Source organism: Phyllostomus hastatus, unplaced genomic scaffold (assembly GCF_019186645.2).
Source record: "Phyllostomus hastatus isolate PE091 unplaced genomic scaffold, TTU_PhHast_1.1 phas_contig_196, whole genome shotgun sequence".
Lineage (NCBI taxonomy): Eukaryota > Metazoa > Chordata > Mammalia > Chiroptera > Phyllostomidae > Phyllostomus > Phyllostomus hastatus.
Genome location: NW_025333709.1, coordinates 33,106,836 through 33,133,890, shown reverse-complemented (window position 1 = coordinate 33,133,890; position 27,055 = coordinate 33,106,836). Strand labels below are relative to the sequence as shown.

The 27,055-nt window shown below is 37.7% G+C and overlaps 1 protein-coding gene across 8 annotated transcripts in view; it reads right to left on the bottom strand.

Annotated features, from left to right (window-relative positions):
* EXOC1 (exocyst complex component 1) overlaps positions 1–18,847 on the bottom strand; it is a 45,934-nt gene extending 27,087 nt beyond the window's left edge. For 5 of the 8 annotated variants that reach the window (XM_045834378.1, XM_045834376.1, XM_045834379.1 and 2 more), the window contains exons 1-8: positions 18,709–18,847; positions 14,228–14,361; positions 11,746–11,876; positions 8,926–9,085; positions 5,867–5,887; positions 4,140–4,327; positions 2,124–2,351; positions 1,788–1,920 (exon numbers count right to left, since the gene is read on the bottom strand). In XM_045834378.1, coding sequence (XP_045690334.1) covers positions 1,788–1,920; positions 2,124–2,351; positions 4,140–4,327; positions 5,867–5,887; positions 8,926–9,085; positions 11,746–11,876; positions 14,228–14,351 — 985 coding nt within the window. In that variant the 5' untranslated portion in view covers positions 14,352–14,361; positions 18,709–18,847. The remainder of the gene's footprint in view (positions 1–1,787; positions 1,921–2,123; positions 2,352–4,139; positions 4,328–5,866; positions 5,888–8,925; positions 9,086–11,745; positions 11,877–14,227; positions 14,362–18,708) is intronic. The other 3 variants (XM_045834377.1, XM_045834382.1, XM_045834384.1) reach the window with 1 other exon arrangement.
* Between the last annotated feature and the right edge of the window lie 8,208 nt (positions 18,848–27,055).

Here is a 27,055-nt window from a genome sequence, read left to right as displayed (position 1 = left end):
CATTTCATAAAATAAGGGCTTGGTGATGATGAACTCCTTTAACTTGACCTTATCTGAAAAGCACTTTATCTGCCCTTCCATTCTAAATGAGAGCTTTGCTGGATAGAGCAATCTGGGATGTAGGTCCTTGTCTTTCATGACTTGGAATATTTCTTTCCAGCCCCTTCTTGCCTGTAAGGTCTCTTTGGAGAAATCAGCTGACAGTCTGATGGGAACTCCTTTGTAGGCTACTGTCCCCTTATCTCTTGCTGCTTCTAGGATTCTCTCCTTCGTTTTTACCTTGGCTAATGTAATTATGATGTGCCTTGGTGTGTTTCTTCTTGGGTCCAACTTCTTTGGGGCTCTCTGAGCTTTTTGGATTTCTTGGAAGACTGTTCCCTTTGCCAGATTGAGGAAGTTCTCCTTTATTATTTGTTCAAATACGTGCTCCATCTGTTGCTTTTCTCCTTCCTGTTCTGGTACCCCTATAATTCGGATGTTGGAATGTTTAAAGGTGTCCTGGATGCTCTTAAGCTTTTCCTCGATTTTTTGAATTCTTATTTCATCATGCTTTCCTGCTTGGTTGATTCTATCTTCCTTCTGGTCCACTGTATTGTTTTGAGACTCAGATTCCTTCCTTTCACTATTGGCTCTCCTCCGCGTATCTTCCTGCATCTCTTTTATGGTAACCTGCATCCTTTCATCTAAATTGCACGCAAAATCAACCAATTCTGTGAGCTTTCTGATTACCAGTGTTTTGAACTGTACATCTGATAGATTGGCTATTTCTTGGTTGCTCAAAAGGATGAGTCCTGGGGGACTGATCTGTTCTGTTGGATACGTCTTATGTCTTTCCCTGTCTCTGGTCGCTCTTGTTACGGTGGGGGGCGGAGCCTTAGGTGTTCACCGGGGCTGGGAACCCTGGTCGCTAGATTGTGACGTTATATGTGTGGGCGGGAGCGGGAGGGGACAATGGCGATAGTTTCGTTCTCCCGGGCTCAGGCCCTTCCTTGGGTTCCTGGGCTGCGAGCTCTGCCCTGGTCCACAATCGCTGCCCCACAGGGTCCGCCAGCCGCAGCTTGCGTACTCAGGGATCACCGCTGCGTTCTTGCGCCCGGATGGCTGTGGCGCCGATTTCGCGCCAAATTTTCCCCGACATCCGCGCGCCGACCTACACCCGCCCCGCACCAGCCCCGCGCCTGCCCAGCTCGGTCTCCTACCAGTCTGGATGTACGGGTCTACTTCAACTTCTTGGCTGTCTGACTTCCATTCAGGTAAATCCTCTCAGTTCTGAGTGTTATTCTATCTGTAAATTATTGTTGTTCTAATCTTGGTTGTGCGAGGAGGTACGGTGCGTCCAACTATTCCTCCATCTTGCCGGAAGTCCGGGAAATGTGGATTCTAAGGCTTCAGCCCAGACATACTGAATCTGGGGTTAGGGCCTGTAACCTGTACCTTACTTAACAAGCCTTCTGGGTGATTCTGATGCAAAGTCAAGTTTCTGGCCTAGCAAAACCTTATGCTCTCTGATCTAACCAAAGTATCTATTTTGTGCTAGGTTCTGTGGACTACACTGAAGGAAAATCATAATGTTAACTTGGGCCACTGATGGTCAATCAGAAGGAACTGAAATGAAAAATTCTTGGTGCCAATAGAAACATGTTTGGAAATGGGTGAAACTTGTTTGAATAGCTAATAATACAACCCTAAACCACTTGCCCCATGTACTTCTTGTCAAAAGCATCATGCTAAGTTACAGGCTTAGTCTCAGGTTCTTAGTCACATTTTATCATCTCCAATGAACATACCCGGTCGAAGAGCTACATTCATGCACTGTAGAAGGGCATCGGCGGCATTGGTGCAGGCCTCGATGCCTCGAGAAGAAGCGAGATCGCCTTCCTGAAGGGCCTTTATATGACCTTTGGCCAAGTCCATGTGGTTCTGGGAAGTACGGAAATGTAACATTTTCACATGTAATTTTGAAAAATTCACAGGTAAGTGCTATTCAATCCTATCACTAGGTCTTTGTAATTATTTTAAATCTTGCTTTCATAAGGAAATTAGAAAATGTTTACAAATGGGTTTTATGTGTTATCATGAGATTTTGTTTTTTGTTGCTGTTGGTAAGTTATAATCATACTTACCACAAGGAACTCTATCTCAGACAGGAGTTTTACATTATTGGTGTTACTAAGATGAATTAGGTGGTTGCTTTCAGAGATCTGATTCATTTGTTCTTTTACACTTTGGAGCATTTCCTCATAACTGCTGAGTTTCAGTTCAATCTGATCCACCTCCTTTAGAGCCTCATCCAACAGCTTCATCAGGATGTTCACTTGCTTTTCAGAGGCCATGATTGACTGGATGTTAGCCTACAAAGTTAAAAGCAGAAGTAACACTTCATATTATTTCAATGTGTAAAAGAACCATAAAGATGAAATACTGCCAAATGTCATTAACAGAAGAGTAACCAAGATTGATGGATACATCTGCACATCTACTTTAGTTTATCCCTTTATGTTTATATCCCAGTATTTCAGGAAGATACACCTGCCTCTCTTTTGAGGTCAGGGACCAGAACTCAGTGTTTTATATTTCCACAGACTGCACAAGTGTGGTTCTGCCCAACTGTGTAATGGTATATTCTCATTTCTGTAAACTGAGCACCATTGGAGCATGTCATTTCCAACATTTCTTTCCATTCTACTGGCTATAGGAATTTTTTGTACTTCTTAACATTATGTAAAACCCTAAATAAAAGCATAATAACTTATGCAATACCTTAGTCTCAAGAGACTACCAATGGTATACCAATCTCTGAAGGTTACATGGGACTAATTTATAACTGTAGTACATTTGTATTAATAGGATGTGGAAGAGCATGTGGCCATAAGATAGCTCTTTTTATGGTCTTGTCTTCTTTCTTTTCTTTTTCGTTTACAACTACATTTTTTTCTAGGCAAAGTAGTAACAAACCACCATTCCCTTATCACAATATTTTAAATGCCTCTGACTGCTGATTCTCAATTTCCTGAAATATGGATGTTGCCAAATCCAAAATTAAACAGCAAAGCAATATGACTGGGAACATATATGCAATATTAATTGGGAAATGTAAACTACTATGCCACATTAAGAAGGCAGGTAAACATAGTATGAGGAAAAACCTTGCACAAGGAATTAAAAGAATATTATTGTACAGCTAATGGTGTAATTTCACATGTGTTATTTTATGTAATATTCATAATAACTCAACTGTAAGTATAGGCCAATAATAAAGTCAAGAGTGCTCAGAACCATTAATATCTCTTATGTAGCGGAGCTGGAGCTTGAATCTGTCCAGGACAATTCCACTTTAACATTCCAAAGCCTCTTAATGCTTTACTTCTAGTGATTCTGTGAACTGGCAAGCTAGGACTATTCATGTGATCTCTGAGCCTGAGTTCAACCTTGAAACTTTTGTACCTTTTGTACATAAAATACCAAAATTCTTTAATTCTTAAAATATTCTTTATTCTCCAAGGGTTTTTCTTAAATGCTTACCTCGTCTAAACAAAACAAAAAAACCCCAACTGATCATATTAGATTTTTTCACATCAGTACGCCTCCTTTTAACTCTTTATGTTCTAAAGATGTACATTTAGATACTCAGACACTGTGCATACAAGTTAAAGGATCTATTCCAAAACTTTTCAGCAGAGGAGCCAGACATCCTTTTCCCTTGACTCTCCTGTTCCCCCCACACTTATTCTGCTCCCTTTCAATAAATGATTCACTTACTTCAGCCCAACTTCTCTCTTTCTAATTTGTACCTGTTTTTTTCAAACCACAAAAATGCTATTCTTTTATACTGAACTATTGTGAGGTGCTTCAGAGACTGGAGGAATCAACTCCAAAGTTGGTCTGTGGTTGGCTACTTTTTATTTCCATCATTTCGTATCAAAAACTTCTCAAAATCCAGAACCTTAGCCAAGTGCCTTCACTGTCCTAGTAGGAATGCTTCTTCCATTTGATCAAGAACATTGAAAGACGGAAGGCAGCCACTGATGTACTTGTAGAGAAAGACCGTAAGAATCACACTACATGGCAGTAAATATGATTATCACCAGTCTTCTCAACCCACTACACATCACTATTCATAGATTACAAGATAGTCTTACCCCATCTAGCACCTGTAGCTCTCTGGACAACTTTTCTGCAAAGGCCTCAGCATTAGAAATTGCACATTCACAGCCTTCCATCATTATTTCAATATCCTGCTCTTCTCTTGCATTTAACTCTTGGTATTCATCTACCACTTCTTCATCACCTCCTGTCACACTCTGGTTTTCTCCACTTGGAACCGATTCTTAAAGGGGGTAAAAATTAAAAATAAAAAAGTGAAAAAGCAGGACAGTAACATGGTACCTATAGGTAAAGTCAATTATAAGCACGGGTCACATTTAGTGGCTGAAAAATAGGAAAGAATGATTCAGAATATATGAAAAAAAAAACCTACTTTTATAAAAATGGCATATGTTAATATGTTTATTATAATAAAAGCATGCAGTCTAGTTCACTGACGTGTTAAAATAGGCTTTAGTCACAATTTCCCAAAGCACAATTAAACTAAAAAATAAAAACAGAAACAGAAACAAAACACATAAAACAAACCTAACCTTTTTTTCCTACTTGAGTTGATTTTTGCTCTAACAAAACAACATTATTAATTCAGGAAAAATGAAAACAATCTTTCTTTTTTTTTCCCCCAGGTAACATTTTTCTTCTGTTATTTTTGTTCTTTTCATCTTTATAACATTTTCTTCAGTAACTTTTAATTGAAATGAAAAATACATCTACAATTCACAATTTATTTGGGGCACTGAAAATATTAACTGAATTTTTCTCTTTTTTTGTTTAAAAAAATTTCACATGAATTGATAAAATTTCTAAAGATCAGCTACAGAGAAGCTTTCTCAACAACTCTATAGTAAAAAGAGCAACAACATGGCTGTTTGAAATTACAAAAATTTACATGGGCCTTTATGCTTCATAACACAAGAACAAGAGGTCAAATCTGAGGTACTTTCTAGATAAATGTTTCAGTTCAATTTTTTGAATACACTCAGCATGTGCGAGTATATATAAAGCTTGAGGTTAAAAGAGGTAAAATGAAAAAAATAATTTTTATCCCCTAAATCTCTAAATAAAATTACAGATTTTCATAAATTTAATGGGACATGATTTAAATCACAAACTCTGGATGCTTTAAATATTCATTATTTTCTATGAAAATGAATTTACATTCAATGTAACTTAATATATGTTAATTTGTCCTAGAACAAAACTCAGTAATTTCAAAGCAAGAAAGGATTTACTCTTAAGAACTGATAATTAGGCAGATTTAGATAATGTCCCAGAAAGAAAAAAAAAGGAGACTAAAACTTTTGGCAATTGCATTTTACAGTATATAAATATAAGTTCTTTTGAGCGACATCACCAAGCTCCTTGCCCTCACAATGAGTCCATTTCAGTTCACTGTGGAAATGATCCACTTCATGTGTGACAGCTCATTAGCCACTAGGGAGTAGGGACTACCCAAAACATTCAGTACATTCAGTACAGCTCTTTACTACACAAGTAGATATTTAAAATAAACAAAAAATTTTAAAGTCTATAACTTTAAATTTTAGAAGTTAAACAGCTTCAGAAGAAGTATTTTCTCTCCCATGAAACAATCCTTTGGAAGTTAATAATTAATAGTATCATTAATTTTATTACCATATGGATTTTGTAGTAATAAAGTTGTCCCTAAACACAATTTCATAAAATATGCAACCAACAGTACATAACAATGGCAAGTAATAAAAATATACAGAATACAATAAGAAGAAAAGGTGTTACGCACCTTCTGTAACTTTAGGCAGTTCTGGAGAGTAAAAAGGTATGAAAAAAGCAGAGGAAAGTAAGCAAAGAATATTAGCTGGGTAGAAAAGTACACAGGTTTAAATTTTTAAAAATACTACCCATATTTCATTTACACTTCATGCTAAATCAAGGTGTAAAAGACAATGTCAAAATTAACTACAAAGTGGAAAGGTCCATGAAAAGCCAAATTTCTGGAGCTCCTTTTCCTTATTAATTTTCTGACATTTACTAAAAATACAACAAATCTTTCTATTTTCTCTCAGTCTTTTAAGTAACAGTACTGACTAGCCCTTGGAGGGCAAAACTGGGAAACAAATCACTTCCTGGGGATTATTTTAGGTCAGTTGTGACTAAGCATTTAGTCTAGTTATTTTCACTCAGGGCCCCAAAACCTTTACTCAGACTAACACACCCTCACAATGGATTAGTCATAAAACACTGTTAAAAAGGACAAAATTGAAGCAATTAGAAAACACACAATATAGCAGTTCAAGCTGGCATTTAACTATTCAAGTCAAAGATTTTTTAAAAATCTAGTTACAAAAATGAAAAAGAAAAGGCCAAATAAAAACTTTACTTCAACTGCTAACAAAGTCCTCTTTTAAAAATCATATTCTGTTGAGCAGCCCCAATTATTAGCATGAACATTCAACTGTCACCAATAAAAAGTACTGAAGTCACCACTGCTAACATTCACAATGAACAAATAAAAGGAGATAGTGATCATTTGTTTTCTAACATCACCCAAAGCTTGGAGACATCTATTTTTTTTTTTTAAACTGGGAATTAACAGCCATGAATTTCAAATCCAGTAAAACATTAAAACAGGTATGTAAACTTTAAGAAAACTACTCTCTGAACTCCACTAAACCAAACCAATGGTTATTTGATTTACAGAAAGTAATTTTCAAAATGAGATCCTTAAAGATCTCAGTATTCTTAAAATTGATCTCAATATGGGTTAATATTTATAAAAATGAAAATGTCTACACCTTCGATTTAGGCCCTAAAAAATTAAATTGTCTTTTTTTAAAGCTAGGCACTTCAATCTCAATGGTGGTAATACTCATTGGTTTTGGTAATATTTCTTACCAAATACAGGTAGGGGATACAGGTAGGGGATATATTTTCCCATATTGTTGATTTAATAAAATACATTGTTTTAAAATACATTTTAGGCAATAAATAACAATTGGAGTTATATAATACTTGAAAACAAGACAGCCTGCTTTTAAATTCACTTAACAGAATGTTCAACCCTGAAATAGTAAAAATAAACAAACAAACAAACAAATAAATAAATGGCATTAAAAAAATTAAACCACTATTCAAGGCATGAAAAACTATCATAAATTTTTTGAAGGTTATTTCCTCTGCACCCTCCATCACCAAGACTCTGGGCTCCAGTGTCAGTGTGAGGGCAGCCCGGAGGGCTCTTACACAAGGCCAGCCTCCCAGGGGAAGGAGTGCAGGGGCCTGGCAGATGGGACTTGTCCCTGACAGTTCCAAGCAATAAGCCTGAAACCAGTATCAGACTCACTAATTTATAACTAACGAGAAAGAATACTAAATTTAAGGAGAGAAAGATCCATGACCAAACAAAGGAATAAGTAAAAGAACACAGAGAAGACAGAGGCAAGTGACTAAGAAAAGGCAAGTGACTAAGAAAATAGTTTGAAGCATCTGAAACTACTGTTTTTATAGGTCAGATTGATTGAATATAGGCACTTTCAGAGGTTTCCACCAGAAAGAATAGAAGCTTCTATTTTTAAGTGTTAATATACAACACAGGACAAATCTAAGTTTTCTTTCTAATATATAATTTAGGACTAATCCAAAGTTTTTTCCTCCATTAAGAAGAGTAACAACTCGGTTCTTTCAACTGCTTTCTTTGAGGTAAAGAATACAACATAAATTGTATCTACAAGGCATAGAGAACCATTTTCTTAACCATGTTTATATCTTTATGAAAGAAACTTTAAAGGAATAAAACTTCATGTATTTTTAATAATTAACAATAAAGCTTTTATCTTGTAAAACAAAATAATCTTTAGTAACATTCCTGAAGATAGACTGATCAAAGTTATCCTAATTAACTTCATGTCTAAGGATTTTATCCTGATAATATAGTAACTAATATTTATTGAGTACTTAATATATGTCTGGCATTGCTCTCATCGTGTTCATATGTTATGTAATTTAACCCTCACAGCAATCCTATGGGATAGATCAGGGGTGTCAAACTCATTTTCACCGGGGCCACATCAGCCTCGAGGTTGCCTTCAAAGGGCCAAAATAATTTTAGGACTGTGTAAATGCAACTACTCCTTAACAGTTAAGGAGTTGAAATTACATTCGGCCCTTTGAAGGCAACCAAGAGGCTGATGTGGCCCCCAGAGAAAGTAAGTTTGACCCGCCCTGAGATATATTACTATTGTCTCCATTTCTGAGATAAGGGACACTGAAACACAGAATAACCAAAATCACATAGCTAGGAAGTAACAAAGCCAGGATCTGAACTCAGGCAGTCTCCCTCCAGAGTGCTGTTCATAACCACTACACCTATGTTCTGCACAAAAATACAACCACGAAGATATTAATCTCAGAGTTTTTAAAATTAAGCAAAGACTGGAAAATTAAAAATAAATGATAAATCAACTATAGCATATCCATACAATAGAATACTATGGTGCAATTAAAAACACTGTTGGCTAAGTATTTAATAACATAGAAAATGTTCAATACATTATATGAAAAAGTTATGTTAGGAAACAATGTAAATTTCTTTAGTTAATGTGCACAGAGAAAAGACTAGAAGAAGTCTAGCAAAATGTTATCTCTGAGCATTAAGTTTATATGTGATTTTTATTTATTTAACAATGTATCAATTTCTGTACGGAACAATCATCACTTCAATAAAATTATGTTTAAATTCCTTTACAAAAAGGTAAGTGTTTTAATTACTTTGAATAATGTCAAATTACATATTCAGTTATAGATACACTGGATTTCACATGTACATTTTTCATTTAACTTTACCTTCCAAAAGCTGTGAACTGACATTAACAAAATCAATTTTCTTCCGGAGATAGCGCTGATTCAATTTCCAAATGCATGAAATAAATGCATTCTTTTCAGCAGTGCTGCTGGCAACCCATTTATATATTTTTTCAAAATGTAAATCAAATTCAGGATTTTCCTGAAATAAAAACACAAGATATGGTTTTGGATCAAATCCCATTTTCATTATTGTAAAAATCTACATTTGGATAAAACAAAAGTAAGCTGAAGCTGTTCTTGAAAAAAACAGATCGCCATTAAAAATCAGCTAAGTGACTCACAGAGAATGGCTCAGAAAATTCAATTTATAGCAAAATAATAATGTTATTTACCTCCTAAAACAAGCTGGATTAAAAAAAAAACCAACATAGTGTATTGATAATTTTCTTCCCATCCCCCTGAAGTATTTGAGTAAAAGTACAGGATGTCTACATAACAGCTTTGTGTCTCAGCTTCCTAATCTGTAAAATGACAATGGTCTCTACTTTTGATATGGACCTACTTTTTCTTTTTAAACTGCCTATGGAGTTTTCGAGTTACATTTCTTCTTTGATAATGAATTATTATTCAAAACTGTGATTTGACACTAATCCCTTGATAAAGAATATATCGTTTCATTATCACATATGAGAAAAAAATCCAATCTATATCCTAGTGTGGTTTTCAAGAACATATCCAGTAAAAAAGCAGAGATTGCCTCTGTTTTCAATTCTGAAAATAAAGAATGACTGTATGTATCTCAAAAGTCAAAAGTTCAACTGACGTGAAGAAGCTGCACCATGCTCTATGCATGTCTCTTCAGCCCCACTACAGCAACAGTTTCATGCCAGCCTAATTCACCTTTGACTGTGGAACTACTTGACTACTATATAAAAAAATGAAAGTGTGTGGTACAATCATATATATCATAGTAGCACAGAACTACTACTTTGTTTAATTTATAGCTCAATAAGCTGAATTGAGTGTCAAAAGATTAAAAATCTATATTTACAACGAAAAGGTAGTTTCCTTATTACTTACCAAAAAACCTAAGAGCACTGGCAACTAATATGAAACCTGATGGGAAACAATCCCTTCCCTGGGAATATTTCCCATAATGCCATAAACCAAGCTGAGTGCTCCAGTGGCAACACTCACACAAATCAATGTGTGATACTAAATGGCTAATGTCAGGCTGTGTATAAAAATTTTATGTTTGATATCCATATATAGCATATACACATCAGGTTGCCTACATAAAATGGAAAAAAATCCATTAAGCAACTCAGCAATGAGGCATCATCTGTGAGAAAGCGTTCAAATAAGCATTCAGCCAAGTTAGCGAATTATGCAACTCAATGGGGTTATGAAGTGCAAAATTATTGAAGGAAAAAGGCTTTAAACAAAGGTGTGTTTCTAAAAAGCCCTTAAAGTATTTTCTCTTAAGCAAAAACCTGCCAGAAGTCTCTACTCTCAATCTGTCCTCATGGTAACAGAAATTATTTGTTAAATAATTTATTAAAGATTTTTAAAAATCCCATTTTAATTTTCTTTCCAAATACATACACACGCATATGCTCAAAGCATGTACCAAACACTGGTTCCACATTTTTCTAAAAACTGGGCGCTCCTTCGGGTTTAAGCAAAGGCCCAGTTTGCTTAAAATACTTAAAGAAAAAGCATTCTCTATATTTGAAAGAAATCTGAATTCTACAGATACACAGGGCTCTCCTAAAGTTGTTTTTGCTTCATTTAAAAATTCTGCACTTGACTCAGCCAACTGTCATTCTGTCCAGCTTTCAGTTCCTCTTACAGGTTTGCACCAAAGTCAGCGTAAAACCAGAACTTTATGTTATCAGATTGCTCTACAAAGGTGGTTTATACTTCTTTGTGCCTTTTTAATAAATGTACCAGACTTGAAATCAAAGGGCACCTATAATGACCTGAATATAAGCCTTGCAATTAGCCTCATCAACAGTACCGGTGGCCGTGGTTCCAAGCATTCCCTGGAGCTCTGCAGGTGCCTTTGGGCTGTGAAGGAAGATGAGGGATGGGCTTAGAGAGAATGAGGAGGGGGAAGCACCTAATTTAAACAGAGGAGCTCTACTTAATTTCTTTGAAAAATGTATTGCTGTGAAAAGCGTTGAACTGTCAGGAATCCTCCAACATGATTACCATTTTATTCAACTTTCTTGGAGTCTGAGTAGGGCTAAAATGAAAGGTGTAAGATTTATATCCCTATAGCTTATTCTTTAAATTCATTAAAATAAGGTGTGTAAGTCACTACCATTTCCTTTACCTGCGCCACAGTCATCAGACCACGGCCTCAAAAGGCCAGCTTGGCTGCCTCAGCTGGTGAACTGACGTTAATTCATGAGGACTAAGAAAGACTCTCTTTGTTTATATTATATGTGATTTTAAACTAGGTTTTACTACAACAATGATTTTTAAAAAGCTACTCACAACATACTGCTTTAAAATATGTACTAATTTATGGATTTCATACTAGGTATACCTGACTTAAATACAGAAATGTACAGAGTCAAGATTATTTTGCTGTAGTTTATGTAGCTTGTGCATAAACATAACTGTCACTCAATAAAGCAAAAACAAACATACATATGTGCCTATATTCAGTAGTGTTAAGAGTCAGGAGTGGGAGAATGGAAGGTTGAATGATACAGTTTAGATGAATTCTTGGTTAGTTGGTAGACCAGAGGGTCACAAAACATCAAGCTTAGGTCATTTTAAAAGACAATATTATGCTATAAAATGCAAGATACTTCTGAACACCGGTTGAAAGAAATTAAATAAACATACTTTAATAGCATCCTTGGCATCTACCACAGCAAGGTCTCGAAGGGCCCAAGCAATCTGCCTTTTGTAGAAATCTCCTTTATCAGACTTCTTGACTTTGACCACCTTCACCTGCACAGGGCGTTCAGTTGTCACTGTTGAATGAAACACACACTTTCCTTAGAAATATTACTCACTCATTTTTCATTCATTCATTACTCATTGCAAATATAGTTGTCTGTACACAATACTAAAAAAGGAGCAATATTTCATAACAAATACTATGAGTGAGGAATGCTCAGAACACTAATGAAAGATTCTAAATCATACTAGAGGGTCAGAGGCAGATTCCTTGGGAAATAAAACACTTCAAACTCAACAATAAGAAAAAAAATCTGATTAAAAAATGGGCCAAAGATCTTAACAGACACCTCACCAAAGAGGAGACATGGATCACAAAGAAGTATATGAAAAGAAGCTCCGTGAATTAAAATAATAAGATAACACTACAAGCCTATCAGTGTGGCCAAAGTCTGAAACACTGAGGCCACCAAATGCTGACGAGGATGTGAAGCAACAGGAACTCTCATGCATTCCTGGTAGAAATGCAAACAGTAAGCTACTTTGGAAAAGTTTCTAGGTTTCTTACAAAACTGAACATACTCCAACCATACAACCTAGCCACTGTGCTCCTTTGTATCTACTCAAAGGAGTTGAAAACCTATGTCTGCCCCAAAACCTGCACACAGATGTTTATAGCTTCTTTATTCATAATTGCCAACACTTGGAAGCAATCAAGATGTCCTTCAGTAGTGAGTGGATAAACTGTGGTATATCCAGACAATGGTGTTACTCAGACTACAAAGGCATGAAGTATCAAGCCAGAAAAAGACGTGGGGGACCCTTAAATGCCAGTAACTAAGTGAAAGAAACCAATGTGAGAAGGCAATATACTGTGTGATTCCCACTAAATGACATTCCAGAAAAGGCAACACTATAGAGACAGTAAAAAGACCAGTGATTGCCAGGGATGAGGGAGAGATGAACAGGCAGAATGCACAGAGGTCTTTTAGGGCAGCAAAAATACTCTGTATGATACTTTAATGATGGATATATATCATTATACATTACCCAAAACCATAGAAAGTGCAATACCAAGAGTGAACCTTTGGCCTCTGGGTGACTGTGATGTGTCAATGTAGGTAACAACATTCATTCTTAGTAACAAATGTACCACTGTTGTGAGTGGTATCAATAAAGGGAGAGGGAGGCTATGTATGTGTGGGGGCAAGGATGGGGTAGATGGGAAATCTCTACCTCCCTCTCAATTTTGTTGTAAACTTAAAAGTGCTCTAAAAAATAAAGTCTTAAAAAATGTATTACTGCTAATGAGTTATTATTATGATAGTATCAAAAAATCTAGGAATAACAAAATACCTAGGTAAAAATACAACACATGCACAAAGCTTTTAAAACATAAACCTTACTGAAAGACATTAAAGAGGACCTAGGTAAATGGAGAACTACACCACGTTCATGGATAACACCCAATTCAAAATGCAAGTTCTCTCCAAAGTGAACTACAGATTCAAAACAATTCCAGTCAAAATCCCAACAGGATCTGGAACTTGACAAGGTGATTCTAACTCCAGATCCAACAGGATCTGGAACTTGACATAGGTGAGAGAATAAAGAACCAAAACAAGACAAAATAAAAACCAGATATAAGAAAGAACAGATACACTCACATCACTACAAACATGGACACAGGTAAATTAAAGACTAAAATATGGAAGGTAAAATTGTAAAACTTTCAGAAGATAACACAGGTGAATACTTTTATTTCCAGGATAGAAAAGGATATCCTAGGTAAAACACAAAAAGGGGAAGCCATAAAAAATAAGATTAATTTGACCGGGCGGGGGAGAGCAATAGGGAAAAAGACAGGACAATTCTAACTGAATAACAATCAATCAATCATTCAATCAATCAATCAACTGAACAATTGTGACACTTAAAAAATAACAATAAATTTCATTAAAAGGCATCATAAAAATTGAAAGCACAAGCCACAAACTGGGATACATATAAACAATGAAAGATTAGTATACAGATTATATAAAGAATTTTTTAAAAAATCAGTAAAAGGACAACCAACACAAGAGGCAAAATTTCTTAGAACAAGGAAACTAAATGGCTAATTTGTGAAATGAGGCTTAATCTCATTATTAATTAAGGAGTTGCTATTTAAAACCACAACAAAACACTATTTCACACCTACCAGACTGAGAACATTAACAGCACATGAAAACCCAAATATCATACCTTATATATGAGATAGAAATTCTTTTGTATCTATTCAATATTTAATTTCAAACAATTAAAAAATGCATTTGCTGGCCCAACAGATTTTACAAGTATAGAGATAACATTTAAAACAAGGAGGAAAAGTTCTTTAAGGAATAAAAGAATGCCAAATGAGAACTTTTTCTTACTAAATACCCACCCGTGGCACATAAAAAACAGTTCTTTTTCTTTTTTCCTGCTTTGCAGACATTGACAATACTCAGCAGGCGCTCATCATTTGGTGTGAAAATGTCTCTTTGTAATGCGTGTTTGATTGCTGTCATCTTCACTCAGCTGAAAAGATTGGGAGCACAGATATTAAGCTCATTCTCGGAATCATTCTCTCTTACATGTTTCCATTTATGATTAAAAGTTATCTTATTTATGGCTAATAAGCTCAGGAAAAATGATTTCTTGCATTAATACACTTATAATATAAAAAGCTGTATATTTGGAAAAGAAACTAGAGACCTGGTGGTGTTATCAAACTCTAAAATCTTTGGAGGTGCTCATCAAATATTACAATACAAAAAAAAAGATTTAAGAAAAAAATTAAAAACCCACGCTCAATGTTTAAATACACATTTTCTATACAAAGAGCTTTTATCACTCAATTACAACTTAACAAGAAAAGGACAAATAACCCAATTAAAGACTGAGCAAAGGATTTAAAAAAATTTTTTAAAGATTTTATTTATTTATTTTTAGAGAGAGAGGAAGGTAGGGAGAGAAACATCAATGTGTGGTTGCCTCTCGTGCACCTCCTACTGGAGATCTGGCCCGCAACTCAGGCATGTGCCCTGACTAGGAATTGAACCAGCGACCCTTCGGTTCACAGGCTGGCACTCAATCCACTGAGCCACACTAGCCAGGGCAGAGCAAAGGATTTTAAGAACATGAATGATGCTCTACCTCACTAACATTATAGAAATGCAAATCAAAACCACAATGAGATACCTACCACTTTACACCCACTGGGATGGCTAAAAGTTAAAAGATAATTGTTGGTAAAGATGTGGAGAAAAAGGAACTTTCATACTGTGGTTGTAATATGGTGAACCACTTTGGAAAACAGGTTAGCAATTCCTCAAAAAGTTGAATATGGAGTTAACATATGATCCAGCAATTCCACTCCTAGGTATATAGTCAGGAGAACTGAAAACTTATGTCCACACGAAAACTTGCACTTGGTCACAGCAGTATCAATAGTCAAATAGTGGCCAACTGATAAATTGATATAAAAAAAACTGACATGCAATCCATGCAGTGTAATATTATTCAGCCATAAAAAGGAACAATGTAGTGACAGATGTTAAAATGTTGATAAATCCTGAAAACATACTAAGTGAAGGAAGCCAGGTACAATGGGCCACATACTTTATGATTCCACTTATATAAAATGTCGAGTAGACAAATCCACAGACAGAATGATTTCTGGTTGCCAGGGGCTGGATCAAAGAGGAATGGGGAATGACTAATGGGTATGGGGCTTCTTTTTTGTGTGATGAAAACATCTTTGACTTAGATAGTAGTGGCATATACTAAAAAGCACTGAATTATACACTTGAAAAGGGTAAATTTTATGGTGTATGAATTCTCTCTCAATAGGGTTGTTATAAAAAAACAGGTTTCCATTTATCTCCCTTTTTGCATGTAATTCAACATCTTTCTAAAATATCAGCTTAAGTTAAATATTTTTAAAAATCTCTTTTCAATCTTATTTTTTGAATATATATTTTCTGCGTGTTATATATATATTACTATTTTCCAATGCAAATGTAGTACTTCATATATGTGAGCTTGCTTAGGAAATTAACTTCTAACACCATTTCTAGGGAAAAAATGAATTATGAGTTTTAAATAAATGACTTGTAATGAATTTTTGTAATACAAAATTTTTGTAAGAGGAGACACTTTTGTAAACTAGGTGTCTCCTCTATTTTACTCAGTGTGTGAAAATTGTATCTTTGTTCCAACTCAAAAAATTGCTTTTCTCACAAAAATCAGATCTTACCCCTTTCACCTCATCCCAGCCTCTCGTCTTCTGACCTTCTATTTCCTATTTTCTTTGTCCATCTGACCTCTCTGAGCTTCTTTTCCAACCTGGCCTGGAAGCAGTGTTCATTTCTCTACACCCACACTACCCCTTCGGTTATCTTACTCTGCAGGTCAGTTAGCCCTGTTTATAAATCTCCATAAGCTGTATTTTTTTGCCCACCCCTCTTGGGCTATTACATGCCACTTAAGAATACCACATGTCCTTGTTCCCTGCATTCATTACAAACATCTAAACTTTCAATGTTGTTCAGCAATCTTTAACACTTCCCTTGATGATTCCTCTTCCTATTCTGCATCAGTGTTGTTGCAAATCCTTATTTCTCTTTGCCAACCCCCAGCTCTAGCGTCAGCCTCCTCCCTCTCGGCAAAAGAATTCACCATCTACTCTGCGGAGAATACAGAAGCCATGAAGTACAACTTTTACCAACTGCTTTCTTTTCCATCTCTGTACAGCTTAACCTCCATTTGCCTATTACTACATGTCCTTGTTACCAATTCCTTACTATGTTCTAGGGCCTACACACTGTGTTAAAAGCTCTACTCCACCCTATCCCCAAGCCACATGGGATACTGGCCAGCTTATTTTTCTATCTCTGTGTTTTGTTAATGCAATTTCCATTTTCTAGGATGCTTTTCTCCCTGAGAAAGGCCAACTTATCCCTCAAAATCTGTGAAGTAGTCACACACAAGGAATAATCCCTCTCTGTTTCTCTAATATTTCCTCCCTACTCTGCTAACACAGCACTGAAAAACCTATTTTCTAGCTAGTTGTAATCTCTGCCCCACTGAAAGTAGCTCCTGACAGACAAGGATGGTGTCTTTCTCATCTTTGTATTACAGAACTTGGCAAGGACATGGTAGGTATCTAATAAATTAACCAAAATGATAGCACCAAATAACATGACAACTGCAGCTTCCCTAAGTTTAGTTCCCCCTTTCCAACTCGCACACTCAGTTCAAAATCTGTCATATTTGATTCTCTTCCTCTAATGTCAACATGAAATCTGCCACCACATTCTGTTGATTTCCCCTTGTCTACATGTAATTTATCCTTCCATTTTGTTCCCACTGTCAACACACTACACCAGGTTCATATCAACTATATTTATGTATCAGTATCTGATCATCTCTTTGCAGGCTTCCATACCCCCAAAACCCTCAACAAATAAGTCATATTAAAACACAGCTTTCATCACAACATGCCCTTGTTGAACTTTTACTAAGGTTCCCAAATACAAACCTTCCACTCCAAGCCCTGTTGTTCATTCTAGACTTTAAATTTTTGCTTAGGTGCTTCTCCATGCCGGGAATATCATCTATCCAAACCCTGATTATACTTCACAGTTTACATAAAGTTAATTCAATTAAGATATTAATCCAAATTGATCTCTCAATTGCTATAGCACTTAACTATTTACTAACCAATCAAGCACTTACTGCAAATTGCTTCATGAGGTGGTAAGCTTGGGGATCTCAGGCACTCTCTTGGGAGAGAGAGAAGCGGGCGGGGGTGGGGGCGGTAAGAAAGACACACTTTGGTCTAGTTTTGTGTTTTCTCAGTAGGTACTCAAAATATATCTCTTGAGGTAGCCTCAAGAGTAAAAACAGGTCAAATGAATGGCTATTAGTAGCCAATGCTTACATCACTGTCCCTCTTTGATGAAAAGCAGTAACTGAGTATATTGTAAGTGGTAAAAAGAGAGGACTGCCTATACTTCATAAAGGAGTTAGACATAATAAAAGGCACTCTGTGACCCTCAATCAATCAGCAAATACGGATGTCTACTAAATGAGAGGCGCTGTTCTAGGTTACAGCGGTGACTATGACAGATGCGTTCAAGAGACCACCAGGGGCTCCATGGCATTTACATTACGAGGGTCAAGTGACCAGTCTTTACAAGGCACTTTTCTGTTAAGACAGTGAATAATACATCACCAGAGATCCTAAAACTATTTTCCAGATTTAAGAACCCATGCCTGACCGCCTTCCAGACGCAGACACTGCCTACTCTGTTGGTTCTTGTTTCCTTAAATCTAGCCGGACCATTACAATGAGTGACAAACGGCTTGTCAATGTAAGTGTCCGTGTGGGTTGGGCCCCGTGTGCTAGGGAGACATCTCAGCGCGTGCAGCATTGTCTTTCAGAGGAGAAAAATGTGCTCGGACACAGAAAAATGTACTTAAGAGATTTTGCGGGGGGTGTATTTGGACAAAAAGGGGAAGGCATTGTCACTCCGGTCCTGGTCCACACCCAAGGGCAAATGATCAGGGTCGTTTGTCCAAATGAAATGTGGTTCCTATGGGAGGATCCCTTAAGGGATGTGTGAGGATTGCTCTCTCCGTGCCCCTAAGGCAGCAAGGAGCTGGGGGTGCTCCGAATGAACTCTGCGCCTCAACCAGGGGCGGGGAAAGGAAGGGAGGCCTGACAGGAGCGAGAGGTACCGACCCCGGGCTCCGAGCCAGCACCGGGCTGAACAGCCGCCTGAGACCCTGGCGCCCGCCTGTCCGCTCGACTATCCACCGCCGCCGGGGCTACTGGGCAGCCGCCGCGGGACTACTGCGCAGCCGCCGCCCAAGGCTTACCGCAAGGCCGGACCGAGCCCGGCTGTGCCGAGGCGGGTCCTCCAAAACCGAGACGCGAAGGGGCGGGAGTGCCACCACTAGTAAGGAGCAGCCCTCAATAGAACAGCGAACGGGAAGCGACGGTTCAGTCACCACTTCCTATATCCGGGCACGTGACAAGCCACCACGCCGGAAGTCTCCCGGGTAGAAAAAGAAGAGGCGGTGACGGGAGTAGAGAGGTGGGACCAGGTCTCGCGGGTTGGGCGTGTCAAGGACGGGCAGTGGCGGGACTTCCATGGCTCAGAGAAGGACTTGGGATCTGAGATTTGGTGCTTTATCGTATTGCTTTCTCTACAGGAGTTATTTATTCAGATATTTTAAGCAGTTCATTTAAGAAGAGACCCGATTAAGTGTTAGCGAAATGACGCCTATGCACAGTTAAGTTTGAGAAGCACAGATGATACCAATGTTGCTGGTTGCAAGGCAGGTGATGCATTCCCTGTATGTTCTCGGTAACTGTTATATGCCAGGCACTTCGAGGGAGGTGCAGAGGTGATTCAGGCATGAATCCTACCCTGAAGAAGTTCACAGATGGTAGGACTAAACAAGATACACACGAATACATATAAAATAAAACAAAGTGACCAAAATTAGGTACAGGACAAAAGTGGGCTGGGAATTAAAAGGAGCGATTTCTTTGCTCCTGCACAAAGCAGTCCTTTGCAAGGGTTCTGCAGACATCCATTCATGACAAACCGTGCCACTTCTATGCCAAGCACTGTGTTAAGTGCTGGAGCTACAAAGACTGAGATCCCACTCAGAAGAGGGCATACTGTCATCGGGGAGACAGAATTAAGTAGGTGGATAAATTACAGTCTAGTGAGGTAAACCCAACGACCAAGGTAGAAAAAAATAGACTAAGTTCCATGGGAATGCAAAAGAAGTAGTAAGTATTGATAACTCACTCTGTCAGGGGTGGATTCACTAGGTAGAGACAAATGAGCTGTGTAAAGCGTCTGCCAGCGTTTATCTAAAGATATAATTTGTTGGAAAGATCAGCAGAAATAGGGACATGTTTGCTACTGGTATCAATATGTTCTAGTCAGTGATACTTGGAATACTTTTTAATTTCATTGAATAACTTCCCTTTTAAGAGCAGAATCTGCATTTAATCTTATTTTTACAAAGACCCCTTAGGTCCTTCCTGCTTGATCTCAAAACACTTACTGTGGAAACTCTTTATGTAACAACTGCATGTGCTATTGTCTCCTTTAAAAAAAAAGTTTATCTTTATATCCCTCTTCAAAGTTGGGATGTGAGTTGCATTTCAGAAGCCTGGACTTCTTCCCTGGACTCCAAATTTGTGTATCCACTGCCTCCCCAGCATTTCCACTTGGATGTCTGTTAAGCATCTCAAACTTATGTATCCAAAAATTAAATTCTCCCCTTTCCCCTCCCCTCCCCCCAAGTAGAGGCTAAAACAAAGCAATGTGCTTTGTAGCTTATTTGGGGAAACATATTCTAATGGTGACTCTTTAGTCTCACATAATAAATGCATTCTAACATTCCTGCTTCCCTGAGTCTTTTGATTTCGTCATCGATGTTCATTCAGAATTGTTCTAACATCGCATTTAGCACAGACCATCATCATATCCAAGCTTTAAGGAGATACCAAGGCTGTGTATTAGGACTTACTCCAGATGTTCTTGCCAAAACATTAAATCTGAAAAATCACAGGTAAATGGCCCCATGTCATAGATTCACCCCTGTCCAGCCTTATAACCTGATTGCTCTGTTTTCACATTCTAAATATGCACTCTTACACATAGTCCCCTAGTTCCAGTAGGTACATGTTAGCCAGTTCTGTAATTCCTTTTAAGTTAGTCTCATTCAGTGGTTCTCAACTGGGGGTGATTTTGACCCCAGGGGACACTTGGTAATCTCTGGAGACATTTTTGATTCTCGTTACTGGGAGGGTTCTATTATACGAGCATGTGGGTAGATGACAGGAATGCTGCTAGACAAACTATAATATACACGAGAACCCTCCACAACAAAGAATTATCCAGCCCAAAATATCAGTAGTGCTGAGATTGAGGAACCCTGGTCTAGTTCTTTCTAGAGCAGGGATTCCAATCCCCTACATGGGTTGTGCTGAGATCTGACCCTGCTTACTGGCTCAAGTCAGCGAGGGTAATGGGAGTGGATATCGAGGAAAATAAGGTCATATTAGGAGACAGCCTCAGAAATTTTCTTTGCATCATTTCCAGACAAAGGAGACTGTTGGCATAGAGGATGACTAAAACCTGGGGGGTTAAGACTCTAAGACATGCCCACACAAATGTCCACATTGTAGATCTCAAGGTCCTATCATTTTCCTTGTAGGGCACTGGCTTTGACAGTGATGTTTCAAGGCTGTGCATTCAGACTCCTTTGCATCTCTGCAGCCATTGTGATTATATATTGGGGCTGGTTTTTAGCGCGGTCTTCTCAGTGACTACATTGCCCTAGAAGTGTTCTTTCATGATGTGCCATGATTTCAATGTTGGCTGACTGTGACTGTCATTTTCTTCTGTTAAGATCTCCAAAGCAGTTAACAAAAGTCAACCTACCTTATAATTATCATTGCTACCATACTTCTCAATATAATCCAATGAATCATCTTCTGTCTTCCCCTCATTCCTATCTGCTACAATTGAGTAATTGTGATGCTACTGTATGTTAGGGATAATCACCACTTGCAATTTACCACCAAACACTTAAAACCAGCAGGGGCTCCCTATTGTTTTATGATCAGTTTGTAGGCTCAGCTTTCAAAATCCCATACTGAGGGTTTGCTCTCAATGAATATCTTTTTGTTACAGTCATTTACGTAAATTAGACAGGGGAAACAACATGAAACTGTGGAAAGTACATGGTCACTGGGGTCATGCAGACCTGGGTTCAGATCTGGTCTTTACTGGTTCAATAACCACAGGGCAAGTTACTTAACTCTTCTGAGCCTCTGTAAATTCAAAATAATATTCCCCATCTTTTGGGACCTCCTGCAATTTGCTATTCCTTGTAAAGCCCTTGGCCACTGCTTAGCACATAGCAAGCATTCAATAAATGGCAGCTATTATTACATCCAGGTTAGTCTAGAAGATTAAATTGCGTAGATTTATGTTCTTAAACAATGTGCAGTAGTCACTCAGGCCCTGAGGTCCTGCTTCCCTTTCATAAACAGAAGGCTGCATATATTAATACATGTCATATATAAAGCAATCTCATATTTGGCTAGCTGAAATAATTTTTTCATTGTTAATAGGCTCCAAGAGAAAAGCCTCATCCAAATGGCCAAAGGTAGTGAGTATTGATGATTTAACAATATTGGCAGGATCACCAAAGTTAATTGTTTCCTAGAGAAATCACTCGTACTGTGCACCGATGAAGCAGAAGTGTGAAGCTTGAGGGGACTTGATGACCCCAGAGCACTCACAGTAACCTGTATTCACTTCACACATTTTGGAGGATGAAGGGAAGTCCCTCTTCCTCAACTTGAAAGCCCTGAGGAAGGAAGGACAGAGTGTACAACTATGTCCAGGACCCTGCCTGATGGAGCACCAGGGAGAGGCTTGGGCACCTGGCTCTGTGACCTTTGTTTAGCGAGACATTCCACAGATCTCACAAAGAAGCCTTTCTTATAGTCCACTGTACTGTGGTTCAAACTGTCCCCTAATTTAAGCCTGATTGATTTTAATTTGAGCATGAAGCAAGAGCTCTTTATATGTTTCAGAAACTTATTTGGGTTCATATGATTTTATTTTTTCCTTATGCCTAGTTCAGGGGACTTTTATTATATCAGTTACTTTGATTTTTCTCTTTTCTACTTCTTAGCATGGTTTTCTTGTAATCAGTTATGCACATTCCTATCTGAAGAATAAATAGCTTTTCAGACATGTCAGACTATTAGTATCAACACAAGAGACAGCAAGTACTTTGTTCTGGAGCAGTGAGTGTCACAGTGTCCTACTTTCCAGAATCTTACTTTATAAGTGGCTTTAACAGTGAGAAGGTGAGAGAAGAGCTTCTACTGTTGTGCACAGGAAGCAATTGTTTTAGGCTCCCTTAGAAACAGATGCTGAATATCGGTCGGTTTAATACTTTCCATTTATTTTCAGGTTTATAGAAGGAAGTTAGGGAGCCACTAAATGAGGATGGTAATTACCTATATCACTATTAATTAGATAAATATTAATTAGATAATAGACGCGCATCCTACATAGAGAAGTAATGCAATAAGATGTACAGATACAAGGAAGGCAAAGGTTGGCTTGCAAAATCACATTGCATTTCAAAGCTTTTTTAATGCAGATACATATGGTGGGTGATATTGACAGTAACAGGTACAGTGCTAAGCTCCCTATTAACCTTCAGAGAGATTTTCTCATGAGTGTAGAGATCATCTCTCATCTAATTCTGAATCTCTTCTGGGAATTGCCTACCGTGGACAAAAGTCTACATATTTTGGCTTGAAGTAAAGGTCAATGATTCTCAGCATGACTTAGTTAATACACTTTGGTCAAGTGCTGGCCATAGGATTTTCTACTCTCTGCACTTGGGGAATTTAGAAGCAATGCCACTGCAAGCCTAGACCTGCACTTGGAGGTGTAAACAAATCAAGATAAATATAAATGATCACACAGGCCTGACCACATTCATTGTTGCCGAAATATTCTGCTCTAAACATATATTTTTCCTTTACCCGAAAGAGTCATTAAATTTTCACCATTTGTATGAGTAAAATTCAGTGGGAAGATATGTTTTCACATATACTTAGTAATGTGGTTAAACAACAGTCAGTAAGTAACTTTCTGATAAGTAGCTCTTAAACTGGGCAAAAATAAAGTTGTTGTGATTCCTGTTTTTACTTAGTGACAATAAGTATAGATGATTAACTTTTGCCATTACTGAAGGTCTTTCAGGATCAGGGACTTCTAGGAGAGGAATGGAATGAGTCCCATAACTGTTGCATGTATATAATATTAGTACTTCTGTAATAGTTTGTTACCTATCTTTCCACAGAATCTTCAGTCTTTCAGGCAAAATATTTAAAGTTAGTAGTAAGCAAAATGGAGATAGTCAAACTATGAAATAGAAAAGCACCATTGTTAGGAGAAATTCAGTAAAAGTAGTCTCCAGTAAGTTGTCCAGCCTGGAATGATTATATTAGAACAATATACAAAAACTTGATATTAGGACTACCCATTAATAAAAGTTAGTTTACCTGGAACAAATTTCCATCAACATGGTGAAATAGAAGATTTGTTTCTGAAATTATTAATGTCTACACAATTAATTTTTTTCTCTTGATAGCAAAACATAAATTCGGCTTGTCAATATCAGCAGTGGTGGAAAATTACAAGTATTTTTATGTGGCTTAATATTCTTATCGTTGTTAATTTTCAGGACAGTTTATGGTTTTTATTCGTTTGGTCATTTGTTTGAGGGTAAGAAAAACTTGAAAGCACAATGGATTGTTCATTTCCTAAACACTTTCAGTTATTTTTTTTTTAATTTTTAAAACTATGTATTGATTTTAGGAAGGGGGGCAGGGGGAAACACTGGTGTGAGACAGAAATATCAATTGGTTGCCTCCCATACATGTCCTGAACCTTCGGTTATTTTTTCTCATTTTTTTTATTATCGTGAAATACATATAACATAAAGTTTATCATCTTACCTACTTTTAAGTGCACGTTCTGGGGTATTAAGCACATTCACATTGTTGTGCAGCCATCACCACCACCCATCTCCATGACTCTTTCCATCTTGCAAAACCGAAACTCCATTCCCATGAAACAGTAACTCCCCACTCCCTCCTTCCCAGCCGCTAGCAATCCCTTTATTGCTTAGTGATTCTTTGTCCTTTTAATAGGATTTCTTTGGTAGAGAATTCAATATTTAAAAATATTACATATGATAAAAAAGTTTGTCTTCTTAAGAACCCTTACAGTATCTGGGAAATAATTCTGTTCATTCATAATTTCCTGGCTCAGACTTTCCTGAAAGGGAAAAACAGCTGCTCTCACATCATGAATAAGCTGCTGTCAAAGGTTGTGGAAACAAGTGGCCAACGTGTCCATTAGTTCTTTTTTAGCAGGACTTGGCTCCACTTACCCAAGGAGTACGTTTCCAGCTTCTGCCCTGGCTGGCGTGGCTCAGTGGATTGAGCACCAGCCTGCAAACCAAAGGGTCGCTGGTTCGACTCCTAGTCAGTGCACATGCCTGGGTTGTAGGCCAGGTCCCCAGTAAGGGCCACATGAGAGGCAATGGCACATTGATGTTTCTCCCCCTCTCTTTCCCTCTCCCTTCTCCTCTCTCTAAAAATCAATTAATAAAACCTTTGAAAAAAAGTTTTCAGCTTCTCCCACAACCAAGCCAGCTTTAAGGGTAACAAGTCAATGGAAAGATCATGCATTTATTGGCTACTTTCTTAAAGATTTCTTTTTTAAAAAGTGTATCATTTGCTAATGGAAAGTATAGCAACTATAAACCAAAGAAATACCTTTAAGTTTTAGGTCTCCTTGTTACAAAATATAAATTTAGTCTTCCAAAAAAAGCTCACTTTTATATTTATAAAATATCTACTTGAGCAGGCACTGTAATACCTGCCAAGAGGAAACCAAAGACAAACCAGCTTTCATCATGACTTTAAGGAATTTGGAGTGAGAACTGATGAGCATTGGACACACCTACCCAGTGGGCTACTACTTCCTTGCCCATGCAATGCCTTGGTATGAATTTGAATGAAGCATACCTTTTTATTTTCTTTTTTACTTAAAAAAGAAAATAAAAATTTAGGTAATATATTATTGTACAACCTGAATAACTCTCCCTAAGGGGGATTTCCAGAACCCAAGCCTGACGAGTGCATTCTTTGCTACCAGCCATCCTCACAACCCCCATGTAGGTGAGGAGACGAAGTCAGCATGGCTCAGGCTTCTGAGAGTAGCAGGTGAGCAAGAGAAGCAACCTGAGGAGTTTGTTAGGTTGAGTTATCCGTTTCTATTGCTCCTCTATATTTTTATTATACATTCACATTCTTGACATGACCTTGTGGTGCATAGAGTATATTCCTTGCCTTTTCACCTTGAATTTGGCCTAGTGACTTGCTTGGACCAATGGGTTGCTAGCAGACATGATGTGAGAAGTTTGAAATGTGCTTTCACAGTTGGGCTTGCCCTTTGTGTTCCTGTCTTTGATCATAAGAAGGAAAAGTTCTGGATAATTGCTGATCCAAGGAGGAAGAGAGATGTGAAGCAAACCTGAACTCAACTGGAAGCTTGGAGCCCAGCACAGCCAGTCTCAGCCTAGTTCAACCATATTCTAGTCAACCTAACGATGCATGAGCAAGAGCTAAATACTTGTTTTTCAAACCACTCAGACTCACTGTTGTTTGTTATGTGGCATTATTGTGAGAACAGCCAGATGATATAAAGACATGCTCAGAATAGCATTAAGAGGGAGCGTGGACAATTGCTGGAGTGAGAATGTTCACAGTATTCTCCATGAATGCAGGTGAGGGTTATGAGGGAGGGAACTGTTCCCCAGTATCCCAGAAATCAGCGACTCGGCCTGAAATTAGAAATTTCACCTGTAAATTGTTATCTAAATTTATTTATGTCTATAAAGAAATTATTCTCCACTCTGGCTGGTGTGGCTCAGTGGATTGAGTGCTGGCCTATGAATCGAAAAGTCGCCGATTCGATTCCCAGCCAGGCATATGCTTGGGTTGCAGGCCAGGTGCTTGGTTGAGGGCATGTGAGAGGCAACCGATTGATGTATCTCTCACACATTGATGTTTCTCTCCTTTCTTTCTCTCTCCTTCTCCCCTCTCTAAAAGTAAATAATAAATAAAATCTTTAAGAAAAAAGAAGTTTTTCTCCTTTAGATGTGGTCCTCTTGGGTGGTACACCCTGAATGCCTGTATGGGTTACTCTGTCAGTCTTGGCAGTTGGGCCTCAGGAATTTCAAATGGCTTGCAGCAGTTTGTGTAAGAGAGGAGTAAAAGAAAAATATATATAAGGAAAGAGTAAAGAGAAATAAAGGCATTTTGGCTTGCAGAGGAATTAAACTTGAAAGAATGAGGAAGAAGAGAACACAGAGAAGGCAAAGGGAAGAGAGGAGAAATGTAAAATAAGCAAATATGATCTGGTTGTCGGTAAGCACCTAAAAAATCAGATTTCCTTTATTGGGATTACATGTCAAGAAAATAAATACACATATCTCGTATGCTTCCTGTGTATAATTCAAAGGTGAATGAGATACTATCTTCAATCTTATTCTGAAAACATCAGTCCAATATAGAAAATAGTCACTTTTGTTA